General features: G+C 42.2%; 1 protein-coding gene across 2 annotated transcripts; it reads right to left on the reverse strand.

The window, feature by feature from the left end:
* Positions 1-212: 212 nt before the first annotated feature.
* gdpd1 (glycerophosphodiester phosphodiesterase domain containing 1) lies at positions 213-13082 on the reverse strand. 2 transcript variants are annotated; one of them, XM_055879393.1, is made up of 12 exons: positions 12893-13082; positions 11814-11971; positions 11604-11646; positions 8491-8626; positions 7892-7937; positions 7687-7808; positions 7479-7568; positions 7113-7246; positions 3402-3500; positions 1544-1609; positions 1300-1351; positions 213-1203 (listed from the first exon to the last, which is right to left on the reverse strand). In XM_055879393.1, exons 2-12 carry the CDS (start codon positions 11947-11949, stop codon positions 1057-1059), a joined length of 1071 nt encoding a protein of 356 aa, XP_055735368.1. In that variant the 5' UTR covers positions 11950-11971; positions 12893-13082; the 3' UTR covers positions 213-1056. The 2 variants fall into 2 exon arrangements, with proteins under 2 accessions (XP_055735368.1, XP_055735369.1); XM_055879394.1 differs by lacking the exon at positions 3402-3500 and having other exon boundaries at positions 12893-13074.
* Between the last annotated feature and the right edge of the window lie 9660 nt (positions 13083-22742).

Raw genomic sequence — 22742 nt, forward strand, 5'->3', positions numbered from 1 at the left:
TGTGTTCCAATCAAATTGACTTGTTGCTGATCCCCGCTTCTCCTTCCCATCTATGTAAACTTTCCTGCAACAACCAGACCTGATGGACAATGTTAATTGGCAGGTGGAATAACGCCCAATGAGGTTGCAAGCTTAAAGTGGGAGGCGGGTTCAGGTCAGTACAGTATAGTCCATTGAGGTTGCCGGGTGAGCTCAAAAACAACTAGCTGAAATTATTCAAAACATCCAGAAAATCACTTTAATCATTCATTCTAACACTTTGAATTGTCATACATTTTCCATGGCTTCCTTCTGATTAAACATCTTTCCCTGATATGACTGTTGCCCTTTCAATAGGTCACCTGTTCTAACTCCAGTAACTGTACACATCTATCCCTTTCCCGTGTTTTATACAAGTCTATGCACCTTTCTGGAGAGTTGTCTTTACAGCACGACCAAACTTCAAATGCATTTCATATTTCAATACAATTTTACAATCAATATTTAAATAACTAAAAAAAGTTTAAATCTAAAATTGCAAAAACTAAAACACTTACAATTCTATTGATTCTGCAGGTGAAAATAATTATCACTTTACTATTACATGAATTCAAGACTAATTGTAATGCCAGTATTTTTGCTATCATGCCAACTCCTTTTCACTCATTGTCATGCCATGTTAGGCTCAACTATGAGCAATGGAGATGGCATTATAGCACAAACAGACTGGCACTGAAATAAGTCTTGAATAAGACAGATGTGTGCATTATCTGTCAAACAGCAAAATACAACGACATACTTGAATATTGAACCACTTCTTGGATCAAATATCCCTCAACTACGATTAACATCTGAACTGACCATGTTAAATTAAATCAAACAACATAACAAAACCTTACTGTAAAAGTAGATTCACTAACAAGGCGTATTGCCCAGTTGACGTGCAGGACAAAGGGCCAAATAATCTTAGCTGCCTGTGGTAGTGTTCAAACAGTACTGTATCTACATGGAGTCTGGAGATGGTTTGACAAATCAGTTGGCTTTAGTGGTGGGGAAGTGGCAACTTTGGCAGATCATTCAGTCTAGTTTATTTAGTGATTTAGCAGTGCCATTCTTCTCCATGAAGTCCCTCAACTTTGTGGGGTAGTCGGTCATGACCCCTGTGGCTCCCAGGTCAAAGGCTCTCTTAAAGTCCTTCTCGTCGTTCAGCACCCAGACATAAACCTGGAATTTAAAAAAATAAGAGCACGAGCAGAGCATATTATACAACGTGACTGTGATAAAAAGCAAAATCAATAGCAGTTGTCAGAATGGCCTTACTTGTATTCCCCTTGCTGTTAGGTGATTGAACAGAGCTCTTCTCATCAGCAGGCTGCATGAGAAAGTTTAGACCCTGATTAATGAACCTCGTCATTTATGATACATATCACCTGTTCTGGACCACAGCTACAGACAACCACTGATCGGAAGTCTAAACGTAATGCTATGTGAGCTCCTTCTGAAGGGTGCAATGGAGCAGTTGTTCCAAGTGGAGGGTACAGTAATCTCAGACTATTACACTTACGTATCTGCCAGCCAGGTGATGACATGCTGACTCTTGGTCATCTTATCAGGATCCCTCATAAGATGTCTGTGGAATCAAACACAGGCAATACATAAGTGAAAATAAAGGAATCAAAAGCACACTTCTTAAACAGATCAATCCTCTTTTAAAAAGGGATAGAGGAGGTTTTGCGAGCCAATGCTAACTGGCGTTAGCACAATGACAGTCTACAGGTACACCAGCACTATCCATGAGTTCATCTGACTCTGGGTAAGAAGAAAAATGTACAGAATCTCACAATATCCATTTGAAAAGGCCCCTCCGGTGAACAAAAAGGAAAAATAAAAATGGCTAGCTTATTGCAAACCACAGTGGCCTCAACCTCTTACGTCCAAATTCAGCTGCTTTAAAAATGGAAAGGCATTTATTATTGATCCCTGCTGTTTGGCCTACTTCCAAATTGGAAAGTATTTACAATCCAGAGAACAAACAGGCATGTTATTTGAATCATTTAACTGTGCCCAGAGATCACCTTTCAAACGGCAACCTGTGATCCAGATAAGAGTTTGAGAGGGAGGAGAGCCAGTGGCTAGAGAGAACAAATCAAACTTTGTCACATGCACCGAATACAACAAGTGTAGACTTTACCATGAAATGCTTACTTAAAAGCTCCTAACCAACAGTGCAGTTCAAGAAAGAGTTAAATACTTTAACAAATTTTGTTTAAAAAAATAACAATAACGAGGCTACATACATACATACCGATAGCGAGTCAATGTGCAGGTTAGTCGAGGTAAATTTGTACATGTAGATAGGGGTGAAGTGACAATGCATAGATAATAAACAGCAAGTAGCAGCAGTGTACAAAACAAATGGAAGGGGGGGGGGGGGGGGGGGGGTGGTCAATGTAAATAGTCCAGTGGCCATTTGAGTAATTGTTCAGCAGTTTTACGGCTTGGTGGTAATAGCTGTTAAGGAGCTTTTTGGTCCTAGACTTAGCACTCCGGTACCGCTTGCTGTGCGGTAGCAGATAAAACAGTCTACCTCCCCTCACAATACCCTCATGGAGTCTCTGACAACATGAGGGTATTGTGAGGGGAGGTAGGGCGCCACATCTTACAATAAGATACCCGACTAAATATCTACTGGTTAGAATCATTGATTACGTTTATGATTTTAAAATGACAGCTTAATATAGTAGTGGTTAAAACATTTGCATGCCTTGCAAGAACAACAATTTCCCTAATAATCCTGTTTACACAGACATCTGATAATCAAGTTGCCTGATGGGAAAAATGCAGAAAGTAAAAATAAACGTTCTAAAACAGTGACCATATCATTTTTGGTGGAAGCCTATTTGATTCCGAGTTCGGACATATAAAGTTGGTATTTGTCAACACTTTTCGAACTCACTTCACTCAAGCCTAAGAGGGAGGCTCCTGCTGCTGGTGATAGCACATGTGGAGATAAAATACACAGCAGAACTCCGATTTAAAAAAAGGTTTACATGTTCTTATAATTCGAAAGAGAAAAAATAAATATTTTTATAAACAGGTGTTTTTTAAAAATGGTTTATGCTAGGCATGCAAATGTATATTTTTAGCCGACTGTCTGTTAACTGGTTAAGTTAGTTCCAAACAGTAAAATTACGTGACAGCCTTAAATACTACGCATGCATACGCGGAACAAATGTTTCATTAAGAGCTTACTTGAAACATACAACAATAGCAAGCATATCGTCTCACAGCCAAAAGGCTATATTTAAGCAGTAAGGCCCGTTGGTCACATGTTTTATGAGCTTAAAACAAAAGATTCCAGATATTTTCCATATGCACAAAAAGCTTATTTCTCTCAAATTTAGTGAAAAAAATGTGTTTACCTCCCTGGTAGTGAGCATTTCTCCTTTGCCAAGATAATCCATCCACGGGACAGGTGTGGCATTTCAAGAAGCATGGTCATTACACAGGTACACCTTGTGCTGGGGGCAATAAAAGGTCACTCTAAAATGTGCAGTTGTCACAACACAATGCCACAGATGTCTCACGTTGAAGGGGAGTGTGCAATTGGCATGCTGACTGTAGGAATGCCCACCAGAGCTGTTTCCAGAGAATTTAAATTCGCCTCCAACGTTGTTTTAGAGAATTTGGCAGTACGTACAACCACAGACCTCGTTTGGCGTTGTGTGTGCGATGTCAACGTTTTGAACAGAGTGCCCCATGGCGGCCGTGGGGTTATAGTAAGGCAGGCAAAAGCTACGGACAACGAACACAATTTAATTCGCTGGCAAATTGAATGCACAGAGATACAGTAACAAGATCCAAAGGCCCATTGTTGTGCCAGTCAAACCCGCCATCACCTCATGTTTCAGTACGATAATGCACGGCCCGATGTCGCAAGGATCTGTACAGAATTCCTGGAAGCTGAAAATGTCCCAGTTCTTCCATGGCCTGCATACTCAGACATGTCACCTATTGAGCATGTTTGGGATGCTCTGGCTCAACAGCATGTTCCAGTTCCCGCCAATATCCAGCAACTATGCACAGCCACTGAAGAGGAAAGGGACAACTTTCCACAGGCTACAATCAGCCTGATCTACTCTATGCGAAGGAGCTGTGTCGAGCTGCATGAGGCAAATGGTGGTCACACTAGATAATGACTGGTTTTCTGATCCACGCCCCTACCTTTTTTTAAGGCATCTGTGACAGACGCATATCTGTTTTCCCAGTCATGTGAAATCCATAGATTAGGGCCACATTTAAATTAACTGAACTGTAACTGTCAAATCTTTGAAATTGTTGCATGTTGCATTTATATTTCTGCTCAGTATATTTCAACAGTGAAGTGAGGTATGCTGGAAGCATGTGAAGCAGAGCTTTGCAAACAAGGGGGGTAACAAAGTGACTGATTGACAGGACTTTAGTGAGGTCCAGCCGACCTTCTGATGCAGTGATGAGTATTAAAACTCACCTGTAATAAAGCAAAGGGCAATATGGTAGAAGGCATCCAAAGGTTTAAAAGTAGTGGCTGCTGCATTCTGGTAAATGGTGTCACCATAGTAAGGCAAGCTCTAATCTCAGCAAAAAAAGAAACCTCTCACTCAACTACATTTATTTTCATCAAACTTAACATGTGTAAATATTTGTATGAACATAAGATTCAACAACTGAGACATAACTGAACAAGTTCCACAGACATGTGACTAACAGAAATGGAATAATGTGTCCCTGAACAAAGGTGGCAGGGGTCAAAATCAAAAGTCAGTATCTGGTGTGGCCACCAGCTGCATTAAGTACTGCAGTGCATCTCCTCATGGACTGCACCAGATTTGCCAGTTCTTGCTGTGAGATGTTACCCCACTCTTCCACCAAGGTATGTGCAAGTCCCCGGACATTTCTGGGGGGGGGGAATGGCTCTAGCCCTCACCCTCCGATCCAACAGTTCGCAGACGTAATCAATTGGACTGAGATCCAGGCTCTTTGCTGGCCATGGCAGAACACTGACATTTCTGTCTTGCAGGAAATAACACACAGAATGAGCAGTATGGCTGGTGGCATTGTCATGCTGGAGGGTCATGTCAGGCTGAGCCTGCAGGAAGGGTACCACATGAGGGAGGAGGATGTCTTCCCTGTAACGCACAGCGTTGAGACTGCCTGCAATGACAAGATCAGTCCGATGATGCTGTTACACACCACCCCAGACATTGACGGACCCTCCACTTCCAAATCAATCCCGCTCCAGAGTACAGGCCTTGGTGTAATGCTCATTCCTTCGACGATAAACACAAATCCAACCATCACCCCTGGTGAGACAAAACCGCAACTCGTCAGTGAAGAGCACTTTTTGCCAGTCCTGTCTGGTCCAGCGACGGTGGGTTTGTGCCCATAGGCAACGTTGTTGCCGGTGAGGTCTGGTGAGGACCTGCCTTACAAGCCCTCAGTCCAGCCTCTCTCAGTCTGTGGGACAGTCTGAGCACTGATGGAGGAATTGTGCATCCCTGGTGTAACTCGAGCAGTTGTGGTTGCCATCCTGTACCTGTCCCGCAGGTGTGATGTTCAGATGTACCGATCCTGTGCAGGTGTTACACGTGGTCTGCCACTGCGAGGACGATCAATTGTCCGTCCTGTCTCCCTGTAGCGCTCTTAGGCGTCTCACAGTACGGACATTGCAATTTTTTGCCCTGGCCACATCTGCAGTCCTCATACCTCCTTGCAGCATGCCTAAGGCACGTTCACACAGATGAGCAGGGACCCTGTGCATCTTTCTTTTGATGTTTATCAGTGTCAGTAGAAAGGCCTCTTTAGTGTCCTAAGTTTTCATAACTGTGACCGTAATTACCTACCGTCTGTAAGCTGTTTGTGTCTTCACGACCATTCCACAGGTGCATGTTCATTAATTGTTTATGGTTCATTGAACAAGCATGGGAAACAGTGTTTAAACCCTTTCCCCTGAAAATCTGTGAAGTTGATTTTTACGAATTATTTTTGACAGACAGGGTCCTGAAAAAGTTTTTTTTTTTTTTGCTGAGTTTGTCTAAAAAAGAAGTCCACGTTGAATCTTAGCTTCTAAACTAGCTCATCAGTAAGTTTTTTTTTTAAACATTAGATCTTTATCAATCAAAATGTTCAGATATTTATAGGCAGGAACCCGCTTGATGAGAGAACCATCCAATGAGTGAATATGTAGCCCATCTGAGAAAAATGTCCATGAATTACAGAACATACACTACCAGTCAAAAGTTTTAGAACACCTACTCCTTCAAGAGTTTTTCTACATTTTTACTATTTTCTACATTGGAGAATAGTGAAGACACCAAAACTATGCAATAACACATATGGGATCATGTAGTAACCAAAACAAAAGTGTCAAACAAATCAAAATATATTTTATATTTGAGATTCTTCAAAAAGCCACCCTTTGCCTTGACAGCTTTGCACACTTCAGTTACCATAGTAACTGAAACAGTGTCATGTCCAGATCCAAAACAAAATTGGTGCATATTTAGAAGAGAGTTATTATTAGCTGGGAGTGGGTCAGAGATTCTAATACTTTGGCTAGGTAAGATAACTTGGAGATTGGACCGTAATTACCTAAGTCAGAAGGACCTCTCTGCCTTTATGTAGCGGGAGGACATGTGCCGCTTTCCAAACCTTAGGGATAACACCAGGAGCAATTGTCAAGTTAAAAGATTGAAAAATGAGTGTGGCAGAGAGCTGTAGTAAGAAGAGGTCAAGTGAACCAGCCCCTGTGGATTTCTTTACGTCGATCTTTAGCAAGGCACTTAAAACATAGACATCCAATTGGCTCATTCATCCCCCCTCCTCTAACTATAACCCCAGGTCTTTGCTGTAAATGAGAATGTGTTCTCTGTCAACCTACTTCGTAAAATTAAAAATAAATATTTGTAAAATAATTGCCTCCACATTTCTATAGTTTAATTTTGGCTAGGCTACTTTGAAGCAAGGTAAGACATGCCTCAATATCAAGTAAAACGAGTCATACAAACACTAGAACCAAGGAGGATATGTGTTACATGTAAAATGATGGCCTAAGCTAAGTTAAAAGTGTGTGTCTCTCTCTGGGTGTTGCATACTTAGTGACGATGGAGGGCATGGGGATCTCCAGGAACTGCTCTTTGAGGGGCACAAATGGCAGAAGGCCGGTGTAGAAGAGACCCACCAGCATTAGAACCCTGCGCATGCTGAACAGCACTGGGATACGAGGGTTCTACAACACAGACAGGAAAGTACAAGGTGGTAATAAAAATTAAAAAAAGTCCACAATCCAGCTTTCCTAGTATGACAAAGAACTCGGTCCTCATATGTGTTAAAAAGGTTCTTCCCAAACACCCATCATAAAAACATGCAAATAGAATTTCCAATTTTGTGTTGATCAAGGTAAATATTATCAAGCATACAACAGATTATATCATTATACAAGGAAATTAGCCATTGGGTACCTCCTTGTAACACTTCTGCACAATCTGGTTGCTAGAGTTGCCCCAAACAGTGATGTGTTCTCTGTCATACTTCACAACCAGCTCAGAGACCTGCAGAACAAACAAGTTCACAACCCACAATGAGAACAACCATTTGATGAGATCACTTACCCCATCACACACTCAAAGCACCCACTTCTTTCCTGAAATGTCTAACCCCAGGCCACACCTTCTTGATAAGGGTGTCATTGTTGACCTTGATGTCAATGTTGACAGGGGTCTTAGGGAAGGCCTCAAACACATCCCTGAGGAGAGGAATGCGTTTGTCATCCCCTCCCTCACAGACGCATTCTGTAGACACACACAGGGAAAAATTAAGACCACATCCACACCTGCCAAAGCAGCATGTACTACATACAAACAGTGATACTCACCTCTCTGGAAAGTCACACCAAGCTTGCACAGGTAAGGAGGCAGATCCTGTAGAGAACAAACATATTACACACATTTTGTGTTGTCACAATACCAGGAAGGAAGAAAAAGAAACAAAACATGAAGCAGACTTATTATTTGAGGAATACACTCCTAATGTTGGAAAAAAACAGCCTTATGTCACGTGTTTATTTTGCAAGCTATAGCACACAATATTTTACAAAAGTAGGTTATCAAAAAGGACCATAGAGTTTAGTCTGCTTCGTGTACTCTTTCTTGCCAAGGAAAATCTGGTATTGTATTATTGCGATACTGGTAGCGTGACAACATTAATCCCTTGAGATGTATTCTTTGGTCAAAAATCTGAGAACTTTTGACAGGATCTATTCTAATAGGGAGATAAATGCATCAAAAGACTTGGGAGTAGAATTATATGAAAGCGGAGTTCAAGACATGGAAACTAGCGTCTAAAATAGCCCAAGACAGGAAGAAATGGAGGGACCTTGGAGGCCTTATGGACCACTTGCCTCAATGAGGCCTAGGTAAAGTACGTAGGCTTAAGTTTTTATGGCTGTTGAGAAGCCAACCTTGCGATACTCACGGCGTAGGCCACGTCAGAGATGTGGGCACTGACGCCAGTCGACCTCTCCAGGTTGGCATCGTGTGACACGACCACCTGCTCGTCCTTGGTCATGTGACAGTCCAGCTCCAGCATGTCAGTGCCAAGGTCCACTGCACTGGACACATGTAAAGGAGACAATCACACACATATACCCCACCAGCAGGAAGTTGAGGATAGCGTCAACAAATATAGACAGGGTACACACACGTAATGGACATCAACGCTGCGTGCTGAACAGTACATCCTCCTCCCTTATTGGGATTTATCGTGCGTCCTCTGTCTTGCAAACACTCAACCACCCTCTTGACAATGCCATAGCCAACTACACCACCGCAACGCTAGCAAGTCGTTGGCATTTCAAGCCGAAGAGTGAGGTTAACCAATTCAACTCGGTTACCCACACTTCAAAGTGGTGTGCATTTACCAAAATAAGTAATAATGCATATTTCGTCTCTCTGTGTTTCATAATTTTCCTTCATTGCATCTCACCGGGCAAAGCATCAGAGCGAGCGAAACGTCGCCCCTCTATCTCTGTATGTGTAGCCCATCTATCTGATGCTGTCTGGTCACGACATTGTTGCCGCCCGTAGCATTGAATACAAGGGAAGCCAGCGAGCATTTGGCCTCCCTTGATAAAAAAAAAAAGTTAACAGACAAAAATCAGCATTGAGCTAAATTGTGAATGGTCCTGACGCGCCAAAAATAAGTGTCAAGGAAAGCCAGTTTGGATTTTAATTCACACTAATCACATCAAAAGCAAAACACCATTGATAGAAAACTTGAATTGTTACCTCATGTCTTTGTCCTCCGGTGGCTAGCTAGCTAAACTCGTCTCTTTCTCAAATTAGCCATGGATGGAGATAGGGATTTCGACTTGTGGTTTTACTTAATTCAACATACGGGCCAATGATTATAAATGGCGATTCTGATATAACCATTCATTTATACATTGTGCGCCTGGCCCTTGAGAGGATGGAAGTTCAATATGTAGCTAGACGTAGTAGGCTAACGTTAACTAACTTGCTCATCGTTGCCCATGAAGGAAGTTAGGTAAGCGAGCAACATTTTAGCCAGGTAACCTAGGAAAACAAAAATAAGAATACTGATTGACTGATTTTCAATCAATAGCCAATAATGACAAAGCAAACAGGTTTTTAGAAACGTTTGGAAATGTATAACAAATGTATAACAAATAAAAACTTAACTTATTTAGACAAGTATTCAAACCCTCTGCTATGAGACTCGAAATTGAGTTCAGGTGCATTCTGTTTCCTTTGATCATCCTTGATGTTTCTACTTGATTGGAGACCACCTGTCGTAAATTCAATTGATTGGAAGGGCACACACCAGTTGACAGTGCATGTCAGAGTAAAAACCAAGCCATGAGGTCAAAGGAATTGTCCGTAGAGCTCCGAGACAGGATTGTGTTGAGGCACAGATCTGGGGAAGGGTACCAAAAAATGTCTGCTGCATTGAAGGTTCCCAAAAACACTGGCTTCCATCATTCTTAAAATGTAAGAAGTTTGGAACCAACAAGACTCTTCCTAGAGCTGGCTGCCCAGGCAAACTGAGCAATCGGGGGAGAAGGGCCTTGGTCAGGGAGGTGACCAAGAACCCGATGGTCAGTCTGACAGAGCTCCAGAGATCCTCTGTGGAGATAGGAGAACCTTCCAGAAGAACAACCATCTCCGCAGCACTCTACCAAACAGACCTTTATGGTAGAGTGGCCAGACAGAAGCCACTCCTCAGTAAAAGGCACATGACAGCCCCCTTGGTGTTCCCCAAAAAGCACCTAAAGGACTTTCAGACCATGAGAAACAAGATTCTCTGGTCGGATGAAACTCGTCTGGAGGAAACCTGGCACCATCCATACGGTGAAGCATGGTGGTGGCAGCATCATGCTGTTGGGATGTTCTTCAGCGGCAGGGTCTGGGAGACTAGTCAGGATCGAGGGAAAGATGAACAGTGCAAAGTACAGAGAGATCCTTGCTGAGCTCCAGAGAGCTCAGGGCCTCAGACTTTGACGAAGGTTCACCTTCCAACAGGACAACGACTAAACACACAACCAAGACAATGCAGGAGTGGCTTTGGGACAAGTCTCCGGATGTCCTTGAGTGGCCCAGCCAGAGCCCGACCGTGAACATCTCAGGAGAGACCTGAATATAGCTGTGCAGCGACACTCCCCATCCAACCTGACAGAGCTTGAGGATCTGCAGAGAATGGGAGAAACTACCCAAATACAGGTGTGCTAAGCTTGTAGCATCATACCCAAGAAGACTTGAGGCTGTAATCGCTGCCAAAGGTGCGTCAACAAAGTACTGAGTAAAGGGCCTGAATACTTATGAAAATGTGATTTCAGTTTTTTTTTATACATTTGCTAAAATGTCTAAACCCGTTTTTGCTTTGTCATTATGGGGTATTGTGTGTAGATTGAGGGTAAAAAAAAAAGATTTCATCCATTATAGAATAAGGCTGTAACGTAACAAAATGTGGAAAAGGTCAAGGGGTCTGAATATTTTCCGAATGCAGTGTATCACGGTGGCAAGGCATATGAACTAACAGGTTATAGAGCAAACAACGCAATTACCAACATATAGGTTGAAATATGGCTAATTTTTTTCTGGCTTGGCTTCCACAATGATTTTACCCATGAACCACTACTGCTCCTATTTGAACATTGTTGGTGTCATGCGTGTCAAAATATGGTCTGATCTGTCAGTTGCAACAGCCACACACAGTACATGATAAAGCACTCCAGCACACCGACGTGACAGGATTCATACTTTTGAGACTGGACTACTATTACACACAATCATCCTCTACTAGCAATAAAACTTGATGATATGAGTAATTTTGGCAAGCTGAATAGTACATTCAGCAGAATTATATTTCACCCATAAGGACATCCAGTCCCATCTGCCTACTTCCTCCATTGATAGCATAGGTTTACCATCAATTCAGTTCCATGTGTTATCTGCTTATGGCATTGCTTGCTGTTAGTCTGGATATTTAGCCTAATCCTCCTGTGTTGGCCTATGTTAAACATGACATGATGCAGCACGAGTCAATGGGAGGATATGGACTTGACTCACTGCTTGAAAGCTGCCATGGTGTTCTCCAGGTTTTCACCTGCCCCTGCAAATACAGACATGACAGAAAGGAATTCATAAATGAGAGGTTCCTGAAACGGAGTTGGTGTGAGCCAAGTTAGCAAGATGTCTTGAGGAACAACACTGCCTTTTGTAGTTACAGTTTCATGGATGTGTCATGTATGGATGAAGCAAGATTCCAGCAATACTCACCTCCACGATGGGATATGTGTCTGCTCAGGAATGGCTCTCTCTTCCGCCGATGCAGAAGTGTTGGGCATTTCAATAACAAGGCAGAGGTGAGCACATACCCCATCACCGTAGACAGCACGTAGAGAGCAGCACACATCTCTGATTCTCCTTTAGCTCAACTGGGAAAGGTAACATGCATGGTCAAGCATAGCTATACTAGCAAATACTGATAAGTCACCATGATTCAGCTTTAATAAGTAGGTCGGATTACATTTTTTTAAATGCACACGTTCAAACTGCTGTACAGTAGCCCAATATTGGACTAAAGTTGCCTGTTACTGCTTAGTCCAAGGACCTTACATGTTCTGTTTGGAAGCCAAAGCACCCAAATACTCCATTTAAACGTGAATCGAATCTCAATTGGGGTACAGTTCTAGAAACAAATTCCTTTCATATCACATCAAAATAATGTAATACATGCAAAACAAACAGTTAATGTAGAATGTTTAAACCGGTTTCAATACATTTACAGCCGACAGTTTTTTTTCAGTGACAACACGTTGGTGGCGTCTGTCTTCCGTTTTACACACAGGTGTTCTGAGACGCAGATAGCTAACTAATTAGTACAGGTAACGTTAACGTTAGTTCACTAGGTCTTCCGTCTGTTTCCGTAACCAAGAGTTGTAACAAGGAAATATGGCGGTGTTGGAACCCTGACCCTATTAAAAAAAAAGTGTCATTTTAATCTTTTGTTTTTTCAAAAATTATTTATCGTCGATATGAAAAAGGTCCTTAAGCTTCCAAAACCATACCGAAAGCGATGCGTTAATGTTCAGACCGAGCGTCGGGGCTCTTAACAAAATCACCCCCTACAGAAGCTGCCTTTGTCCAATCAATGGCTATTGTGTGTAATGCAATGTAACCAATGATTTATATACATCATTGAATAGAACTGAGTCATAACCAAGAGATAGCTTTACGGCACAGTACATGCCGAAGATACAATAATGATGACAAATAGCTAGCAATTGAATGACAGATGCCGTCCGTGTAGATGAGCTAAAACGTTAGTGAATGTGAGCCAACAAATTGCATTTTACCTTTGACAGCAAACTAACTTTTCTTCTGGATATGTGGAAACTTCTGCCCGGTGAACGCCAAGGTTTATGCAAGTCCTGTCTGCTGAACGCTATTACAGCTACAACTGCAACCACAGACAGAACAATCTTCGCTTCAACGACAGATGTCATAATCTTCTTATTTGATGAGGTTTAACGGCGGTTGCCATACAATAAATGTGGCATTACCGCCACCTACTAGACTGGAGTACAACTCCCTTATACTTTTCTTGAAAAAAAATATTAAATCAGTAAACAAAGCTCCCGAGTAGCGCAGCGGTCTAAGGGCACTGCACCTCAGTGCTACAGGCGTCTCTACAGACCTTGGTTCGATTCCAGGCTGTATCACAACCGGCCGTGATTGGGCGTCCCATAGGGCGGCGCACAATTGGGTTAGGGTTTGGCCGGGGTAGGCCGTCATTGTAAATAAGGCTAGTTAAATACTTTTTTTTTAAATGTATTTTTTTTTTTTATATCGAACACTACAGTCACACTTTTTTTTTATTATAACTTAAACACTTTACTCCATATTTAAATCTATTTAGTCCTACCTAAGTCCAACAACCTGAAAGGATGGGACACCACCACTTAATAACACACCCTGTAACTCTTCTGATGTCAGGTCTCGCACACCCAAATACCTCTCTGCAGCTGCCACCACAACCTCAATTTTCTGTGACTTATGTTCCATTCCTGCAGAACAGTTGATAACCATTGCTATAAATGCTAAAAATCCAATTTTAGTGAAACATATCACTTGTTGGCCTATCCCTCTGTAGTGGTACAGATCTACTACTCACACCACTCCTCTCAGGATCCCTACCCCTTGACTCGTCTTCCTCTGCCTCAGCATATGACAACTTCTGCACTACTCTAACCCTGGAAACCTCAACCTGCCTCTCTCGCACGGGATATTTCTGATCCCCAGCCCCTTGGGCATCCCTACAATTAACACATACCACTACTTTCCCCAATGCTACACATTTCTACACATTGCTTTGTCTCATGCCCTTCTGTACACTTCTCACACCTAGGAACCTCCCTCCTACACATTGCTGCCACATGCCCATAAGCTTGACCCCTGTAACAACATAATGTATTTGGCACAAAAGCTCGTACAGGATAACTTATATATCCTAACATCACTTTGTCACGCAAAGACTCAACATCAAAACTCAAAAGAACAGACAATGATGACTCTTCTGTTTCACCACTCACGGAACCCTGTCTGCATCGCAACCAAATGACAAGCATCACAAACACCGGGAATCTTCCTTCATTTGGTCAACTTTTACTGCTACCCCAGTAATCACTCCTTTCAATGGCGTACTTTTCTTGAGAGCAAAACAATTCACATTTATTGACCCCATTCCTTTAACGCGGAGCGCCTTCTCCCTCTGACCAGCAGAAACAAACAATTATCACAAGACCACTTCTAATTACCCTCACCGATTCCCCAGCACCCAACTCTGTTTTCACCCACACTGAAACCACAAATGGATCAGCCAAAAGGCAAGGGTCCACTTTTTCCAAAAGCTTTACTCCTGTCACAGACTCATCTTTATCCTGAACCTCAGTGCAAGCCTCCGGCTCCGAGAACTTCACCACACCTACCACCTCACTTTCATTTCTCCTCCTGTCTTCAGCTCACTCTGCTTACACTTTCTACCATTCTTCTTTAAACAGATTTCCCTTTTTTCCGCCATTTCTTTACTGATTCAAGCTCACCCTCTTCCTCCCTCTCTTTCTCTTAGACCTCCTCTGCCTCCCTTTTTCCCTCCATTCCTCCTCCGTATTCCAAGTACACGACTCCTTATGATAATACTGCACTTCTCCTGACATACAACCTGTTCTTGCCTTCTCAAGGGACGCCATTTAACCGACTGTCACAATCTCCGTACAATCAGCACGAACCCCTCGGGATGTAGCGCTCAACAGTGCATCCCACTTATAAAGCAGCTGCTTCGTCTTGACGTCTTCTTTCTAAAAAGCTACCACGATGCTTTTCCATTTCAAACAAGCGTGCTCTTCCAACCACCATCAACGGTCCACCGTCTCGCTGCATCTGAAATCATCTTCTTCTTTGGGATTTAATGGCGGTTGACATCCAATTGTTGCATTACCGTCCCCAACTGGACTATAATATAAATCATTATACTTTGTGATACAAAAGGAAAGAAATAAACCAAAAATATGTATAGAAATATACACCCATTCCACTACTTTGGCCCTGTCTGCTCCTGCACCATGCCAACGGCACCATGCCAACGGCCAGGGAGGACGGGACACCACCACTCAACCAGTTGACACGCACAACATCATACTTTCTTCTACATAATCTTCTGTCCCATGCCTTTCTGCCCACATCCCACATCTTGGAATCTCCCTCCAACACGCTGCTGCGACATGACCATAAACGTTGCACCTGAAACACCACAGTGGATTTGGCACACTAAGCTCTAAAAGGATAACTGATATATTTTAACATAACTTTGTCGGGTAAAGACTCAACTCAAAAGGACTGACCGTGATTCCGTTTCACCACGTTCACCACCGGGTCTGCGTTGCACCAAACCGCGGGCGTCACAAACACCAGGAATATTCAACTTCAATTGTTCCACCTCCACACTACCCCAGAAATGACTTCATTAAATGGTGCCCTATTCCTAAACGCAAAGCAAGAAACCGATCTTGACGCAAGTTGCGTGACACGGAGCACCCACTCCCTCTGGGCAGAAGAAAAACAAACAAATGTCACAAGTCCACTACAGGTTACCTTCACTGATTCAACTGCACCCAACTCCTTTCCCACCCACCCTGAAACCACAAACAGATCCACCAAAAGGCAAGGATCCACTTTCTCCAAAAATGTCACTCCCACTGGACCGGATTCTTCTTTATCATGTCCATCGATGTCAGATTCAGGCTCTGCGCTCTTCACCACACCTTCCACCTCAGTTAACTCGCCCTCATTCACTTCCATTTCATCTCCAGAACTCGGTGTGGCGTAGGGCTCACTCTGTTTGCACTTGACACCAAAACTTCTTGGACACACTTCCTCTCTATTCCGTCATCTTCAACAGATTCAAACTCAACCTTTGCCTCCCTCATTCTCTTCAACCTATTCTTCCTCTCTTTTTCCCTCCATTCCTCCTCCGAAATCCAATTAAATGACTCCTTATGAAAATATTCCCCTTTTACGCATCAATCTCAATCTTGCCGCCTTGAGGGATGCCACCTCTACTGCCACTCCATCCATCGTTCTCCTTTGCACACAGCTGATACTTTGTAGCCCACATACTCATTATCATTATTGCAATGTCGCTAATTGGGCGCACCGAAATATTCTTATTCTCAAGTATAATGACTTTCGCAACAATTGGATGTGCATTACGCCCCCTATTGTGCTGGTGGATAATAAAGATCCCAAAAACTAAATAAAGTGTGGTTAAAAATACAAACTATCATACTAACTATCAAAAAGAAAGTTCAACTAAGCTAAATCAACTTGCTTTTCTGTTAAAATTCTAATCAGGTCCTTACACGGGCTTAGAAGGATCCTGTGAGGGCAGGACATTTTCTGGTGACAGTAGTCCTTGCAGTGTGTCTGCCATGAAGTCTTGGAGCCCCAAAAACATTTTAACTGCGGAAACAATGATGTCCAGCTTCTTGGACTTCTTGGACACTTACAATTAATGAGTTTTATTCCGAAACACTATATATCCATTTTCAGAAATGTTGGTAAATTAGCTTTTATTGATTACAGAACATTAGCAAGAGATTGGTGTGTTTTTCACCATCTTGTCATGGCATGGGGTTGTTCAATGACAAACATGTATTTGTTTGAAATCTATCAATTGATGGTTTAATTTCAGAGAGCGAAATGATCATGTATTATTGCAAAACGCTATATAGCTGCCTCACACTCTGAGAAATAAGTAGTGATGCTAGGTTTTACATAGTCAAATGTTACGAACACCGTTTTTAATGAAGAACAAATACAAATGATACATTTTAGTCATGTAGCAGATGCTCTTATCCAGAGTGAGTGACTTACAGTTAGTGCATTCATCTTAAGATAGCTAGTTGAGACAACCCCGTATAACAGTCTAATATACAGGATACGAACATTCCATTTCAGCTTAACAATGGTTATATAGCGATTTGCAACGAAACCCATTTTAATAGACATTTAAAATCTATTAATAAAAATCTGAGAACAGTAATATTCTACACATACATGAAGGTACTCGTAAGCAATAATATTTTATTCAACCCTGTCTAGTGTCTGAGTCTCTCTGTGTCTGTGTGTGTACCCTGTCTAGATTTGTTGACACGATCCTCAATTTCTTGCTGGTGTGGTACTACTGCACCCTCAGCATACGGGAAAGCATCCTCATCAGCAATGGGTCCAGGTAGGCCCTTCAGACCTAATCCCTGGTTAGATATACATTGTATTTGGAAAGTATTCAGACACCTTTACTTTATTCACATTTTGTTACTTTACAGCCTTATTCTAAAATGTATTAAATTCATATTTTTCCTTATCAATCTACACAATATAGCCCATAGTGATAAAACCAAAAATGGGTTTTACTTTTTTTTGCAAATGTATTAAAAATAAAACCAAAAATACCTTATTTACATAAGTATTCAGACCCTTTGCTATGAGACTTGTTTTTTGTTTCACCTTTATTTAACCAGGTAGGCCAGTTGAGAACAAATTCTCATTTACAACTGCGACCTGGCCAAGATAAAGTGAAGCAATGCGACACAAACACAGAGTTACACATATAATAAACAAACGTACAGTCAATAACACAATAGACAAGTCTATATACAGTGTGTGCAAATGAGGTAAGATTAGGGAGGTAAGGCAATAAATAGGCCATAGTGGCGAAATAATTATAATTTTGCTAAACACTGGAGTGATAGATGTGCAGAAGAAGAATGTGCAAGTACAGATACTGGGATGCAAAGGAGAAAAAAAAGAAAAAAACTATGGGGATGAGGTGGCTATTAACAGATGGGCTATGTACAGGTGCAATGATCTGTAAGCTGCTCTGACAGCTGAAGCTTAAAGTTAGTGAGGGAGATATGCGTCTCCAGCTTCAGTGATTTTTGCAATTCGTTTCTGTCATTGGCAGCAGAGAACTGGAAGGAAAGGCGGCCAAAAGAGGAATTGGCTTTGGATGTGATCAGTGAAATATACCTGCTTGAACGCGTGCTACGGGTGGGTGCTGCTATGGTGATCAGTAAGCTGAGATAAGGCAGGGCTTTACCTAGCAAAGACTTGTAGATGACCTGGAGCCAGTGGGTTTGGCGGCAAATATGAAGCGATGGCCAGCCAACGAGATCATACAGGTCGCAGTGGTGGGTAGTATATGGAGCTTTGGTGACAAAACGGATGGCACTGTGATAGCAAATTGTATGCAGTCTGAGTATTTTGTAAATGACATCGCCGAAGTCAAGGATCGTTAGGATAGTCAGTTAGACGAGGGTATGTTTGGCAGCAGTGGCGTGCCGTGGGCCTGGGGCCTGGGCCTTCAGTGAGGTACTACACAGTCCCACCCGAATTAATCCACCTCTTAATACCATCATTATGATGCCATGGCTCTAGACACTATACATTTAGACAGAAACGCAGTATAACCAGGCGTTGCGTCACCTTGAAATTGACAAATTGACATTTTTGGGTAAACAGTGTTTACCCAAAAACATGACACAATCAATGAGTCTTTTCAATATTTCCCTTCACCTTTTCATTGTGCAGCTCCGTTGCCCTGTGCGCTTGTTCTTTGAGCTGTAGATCCACTCCGGTGTCCCCAAAAGTTTTCAAAAGCACCATTGCTTGTTAGTGCCCAGCCGTACTTTGGTGTATCGTTGCTGCCTTGGTTAGACAACTCAAGTTTGCAAAGCCAGTGTGGCTCCAAACACCAGATCGATCACTTGCAAATAATAGGCATTCCCAGCAGTACAGTTTGCAGTGCTTCTCGGAGCCAAGGAGCCTGTGAGCCATTGACAGCGCTCGTAGTTGAAACTTTGAAGTGGCGAGCAAACGAATCCCTTTCCCGCCTGTGACAGGCTTTGTGGCGTCGGGCGACCTCTCCTTACAATGTCTAACTTTTCTTGAAACGTTCGTCTTGAGAATGGCGTTATAATTATATCCTCGACCAAATCGATATCTTCTCCTCCTTCCGCCATTGTGGGTCGAAAAAACAGCTTAGTAGTACGCAAATTAATTAGTTTATCAAATTCAGTTTCCTAGATCTCCATAGGACCTGCCTCTCAATATTGGTAATCCAATCAAAAGACGTGCACGCACTACGCCTGCTAGCAGGCTCCTGTGTAACACTGGAGCCAGCCAGCAGGCGTACAATAGCCAACTCTAAAGCTGATTGGTTGACACTAAATTTTCATTTCCATTCACTATAAGCTACAAGCGCCCGCACTGTTGATTCTGAAGGCCTGAGGGCAGATTTTAGACCCCTGGCAACACATGATGGCTGAATATGATTGGATAAAAGATCTAACATAAAGACCAGCCCTCCAAATCTCAACCTGGGGCTGGAAGCAGTGCAACCAAGAGGAAAGCTATGAAATGAAGAGTATAACTCTTACTCTGGGGAATAATTTAATACATATTTGTGGGAAAATATATTTAAAAAAAAATTATATTCTGATGATGTTTAGGCCAGCAGAGAAGGCCTTGCAGGCCCTGACGGCCCACCACTGTTTGGCAGCATGAGTGAAGGATGCTTTGTTGCGAAATAGGAAGCCGATTCTAGATTTAATTTTGGATTGGAGATGCTTAATGTGAGGCTGGAAGGAGAGTTTACAGTCTAACCAGACACCTAGGTATTTGTAGTTGTCCACATATTCTAAGTTAGAACCGTCCAGAGTAGTGATGCTGGACGGGCGGGCGGGTGCTGGCAGCGATCGGTTGAAGAGCATGCATTTAGTTTTAGTTGCATTTAAGAGCAGTTGGAGGCCACGGAAGGAGAGTTGTATGGCATTGAAGCTCGTCTGGAGGTTAGTTAACACAGTGTCCAAAGAAGGGCCAGTATACAGAATGGGGTCGTCTGCGTAGAGGTGGATCAGAGAATCACCAAGAGCAACATAATTGATGTATACAGAGAAAAAAGTCGGCCCGAGAATTGAACCCTGTGGCACCACAATAGAGACTGCCAGGGGTCCGGACAACAGGCCCTCTGATTTGACACACTGAACTCTGTCTGAGAAGTAGTTGGTGAACCAGGCAAGGTAGTCATTTGAGAAATCAAGGCTGTTGAGTCTGCTGATAAGAATGCGGTGATTGACAGAGTCGAAAGCCTTGGCCAGGTCGATGAATACGGCTGCACAGTAATGTCTTTTATCGATGGCGGTTATGATATCGTTTAGGACCTTGAGCATGGCTGAGGTGCTCCCATGACCAGCTCGGAAACCAGATTGCATAGCGGAGAAGGTACGGTAGGATTCGAAAATGTCAGTGATCTGTTTGTTAACTTGGCTTTCAAAGACCTTAGAAAGGAAGGGTAGGATAGATATAGGTCTGTAACAGTTTGGGTCTTGAGTGTCTCCCCCTTGAAAGAGGGGGATGACCGCGGCAGCTTTCCAATATTTGGGGATCTCAGACAAAAAAAAGAAAGAGAGGTTGAACAGGCTAGTAATAAGGGTTGCAACAATTGCGGTGGACAATTCGCTCAGGACCCCAGACTGGGACAAAGGTTCACCTTCCAACAGAACAACGACCCTAAGCACACAGCCAAGACAACGCAGGAAAAGCTTCAGGAGAAGTCTCTGAATGTCCATGACTGGCTCAGCCAGAGCCCGGACTCGAACCCGATCGAACATCTCTGGAGAGACCTGAAAATAGCTGTGCAGCGTTGCTCCCCATCCAACCTGACAGAGCTTGAGAGGATCCCCAAATACAGGTGTGCCAAGCTTGTAGCGTCACACTCAAGAAGACTCAAAGGTATTTCAACAAAGTACTGAGTAAAGGATCTGAATAGTTATGTAAATGTGATATTTCTGTTAATTTTTAATACATTTCCCAGAATTTCTAAAAAACTGTTTTTGCTTTGTTATTATTGGGTATTATGTGTAGACTGATGAGGAATGTATTTATTTTTTAAATACATTTTAGAATAAGGCTGTAAAGTAACAAAATGTAGAAAAAGTCAAGGGGTCTGAATACTTTCAGACTATACTGTACATTCTTACACAGCTCGACCGTAAATGACTTTGACAAAATCTACTACAGTATGTTACAGTATGATGCATTTATACAAGTAGTCGCTCTTCATATTCATATTCAGCCATATCTATTCAGATTATTTTCTCGTTGTATTTGGTTGTTGTTTCAGGATCAAAGGCTGGTGGGTTTTCCACCATTACGTCTCAGCCTTTCTGTCTGGAGTAATGCTGATTGTTTGCCAATAGTTGATCACACACCAACCAAACTGTAGGTTTTTTTCATAGTTAGTTCTAGTTTTAAGCAAGGATATGATAGATGGCAAACAAATTAATCCAGTTTGCACTTTTTTTCTAATTCTATTCTTTGTCAATTTCATTGTGCTACAAGGGATCAAATTGTCCCCTATGGTGTTAGCAAACCATAACATTGAGTTCTGTTGCAACTCTGTGAAAGTTGCATTGCATTAATAATAATAATACCTTTTATTTTGAGTTAACCTTTTACTGCAGTGGGCTAAATCAGGGTCACACAGAGTGTTTCTTGGTAGTCTTAAACAAATCTACTTTGAAACAAATGTATTCCATTTTGCGTTTGCAACCCAATATTACACTTTATATACATCACAGAAGACAAATCACAACAGTTTGACATAGAAACACCGGATTTTCAGTTTATTTAATTTAAATATTTTTTATTAATTAGGAAATTAGGAAAAATAATAGCATTCCACCCATGACGCCACTAGAGGACGATTTGGTAATTTGACTGTAGGAAAGGGTTATTATAACTATGTGCTTTTCACGACACCAAGTGCTTCTGGTAACAGCCTTCGCAGTGAGGATAGCTGAAAGAGCTACCTGGGTTCATATCACACATTGCAAGAGGGTAAGAGACACTGACACTGTCGAACAATCACAGAGTTAGGAGAAGAACCTAATACCAATAAGGTTCGGGGGTCACCTCTTTAATGAAGATTCCCTGACCCCGCCCTGTCCTCCCTGTGTGCGTTCATAGAAGTGAAAGTATGGGTTTGCCTCTAGCTGATGATATGTTCTCTGGGAAGGGGTGGGGCTTTACAGGAGTGCTGGTCAGTCTGAGCTGTCTGATTGTGGGAGCCATATTCCTAATACACCATAGCCCACCCGAGAAGGCAGAAGGGGGTAAAAGGCTCAAAGTATAGAAGATGAGGATTTTCTATTACCCAAGTATAATAGGTCACTTAATTTGGATAAAAAAGGAAGTGAGAGCAGAGCTAGGGAAGGATGTCTCAGTTGAGTTCTATGTAGACCAAATGGGGTCTCTGACCCCTTGGCAGTCTAGAACTATGAGTCTTTTTGGAAGATATCTGTGCAGGTCCCCGTGCAATTCATGGAATCAGGCCATAGCTCACACAGAGACAGAGGGCTATATAAATCCACATACCCAGTATGGAAGAAGATGGAGTATAGTGAAGGTGAGGGTTTTTGACTGTAATCCGGAGCAAGGGAAGTATTTATTTATTTATTTTTTATTTTTTTATTTTTTTATTTTTTTTATTTTTTTTAGGGGTGGATCAGCTTAGTATTGCGGAAAGAATGTTGCTTCCAATGTAATTGTCTGCATCATTTCCATTCCCCCATATTTTTTGGGGTAAAT

This window comes from Salvelinus fontinalis, chromosome 24 (genome assembly GCF_029448725.1).
Source record: "Salvelinus fontinalis isolate EN_2023a chromosome 24, ASM2944872v1, whole genome shotgun sequence".
In the NCBI taxonomy this organism is placed as follows: domain Eukaryota; kingdom Metazoa; phylum Chordata; class Actinopteri; order Salmoniformes; family Salmonidae; genus Salvelinus; species Salvelinus fontinalis.

Excerpts from the sequence above, each read along its gene's own strand:
- gdpd1 (XM_055879393.1), bottom strand. The coding sequence starts at position 11,949 with ATGTGTGCTGCTCTCTACGTGCTGTCTACGGTGATGGGGTATGTGCTC. Across the intron at positions 7,569-7,686 it reads ATGACACCCTTATCAAGAAG|GTCTCTGAGCTGGTTGTGAA; the intron begins GTGTGGCCTGGG and ends TTTGTTCTGCAG. Across the intron at positions 3,501-7,112 it reads ATGCCCTCCATCGTCACTAA|CACAAGGTGTACCTGTGTAA; the intron begins GTATGCAACACC and ends TATTGCCCCCAG.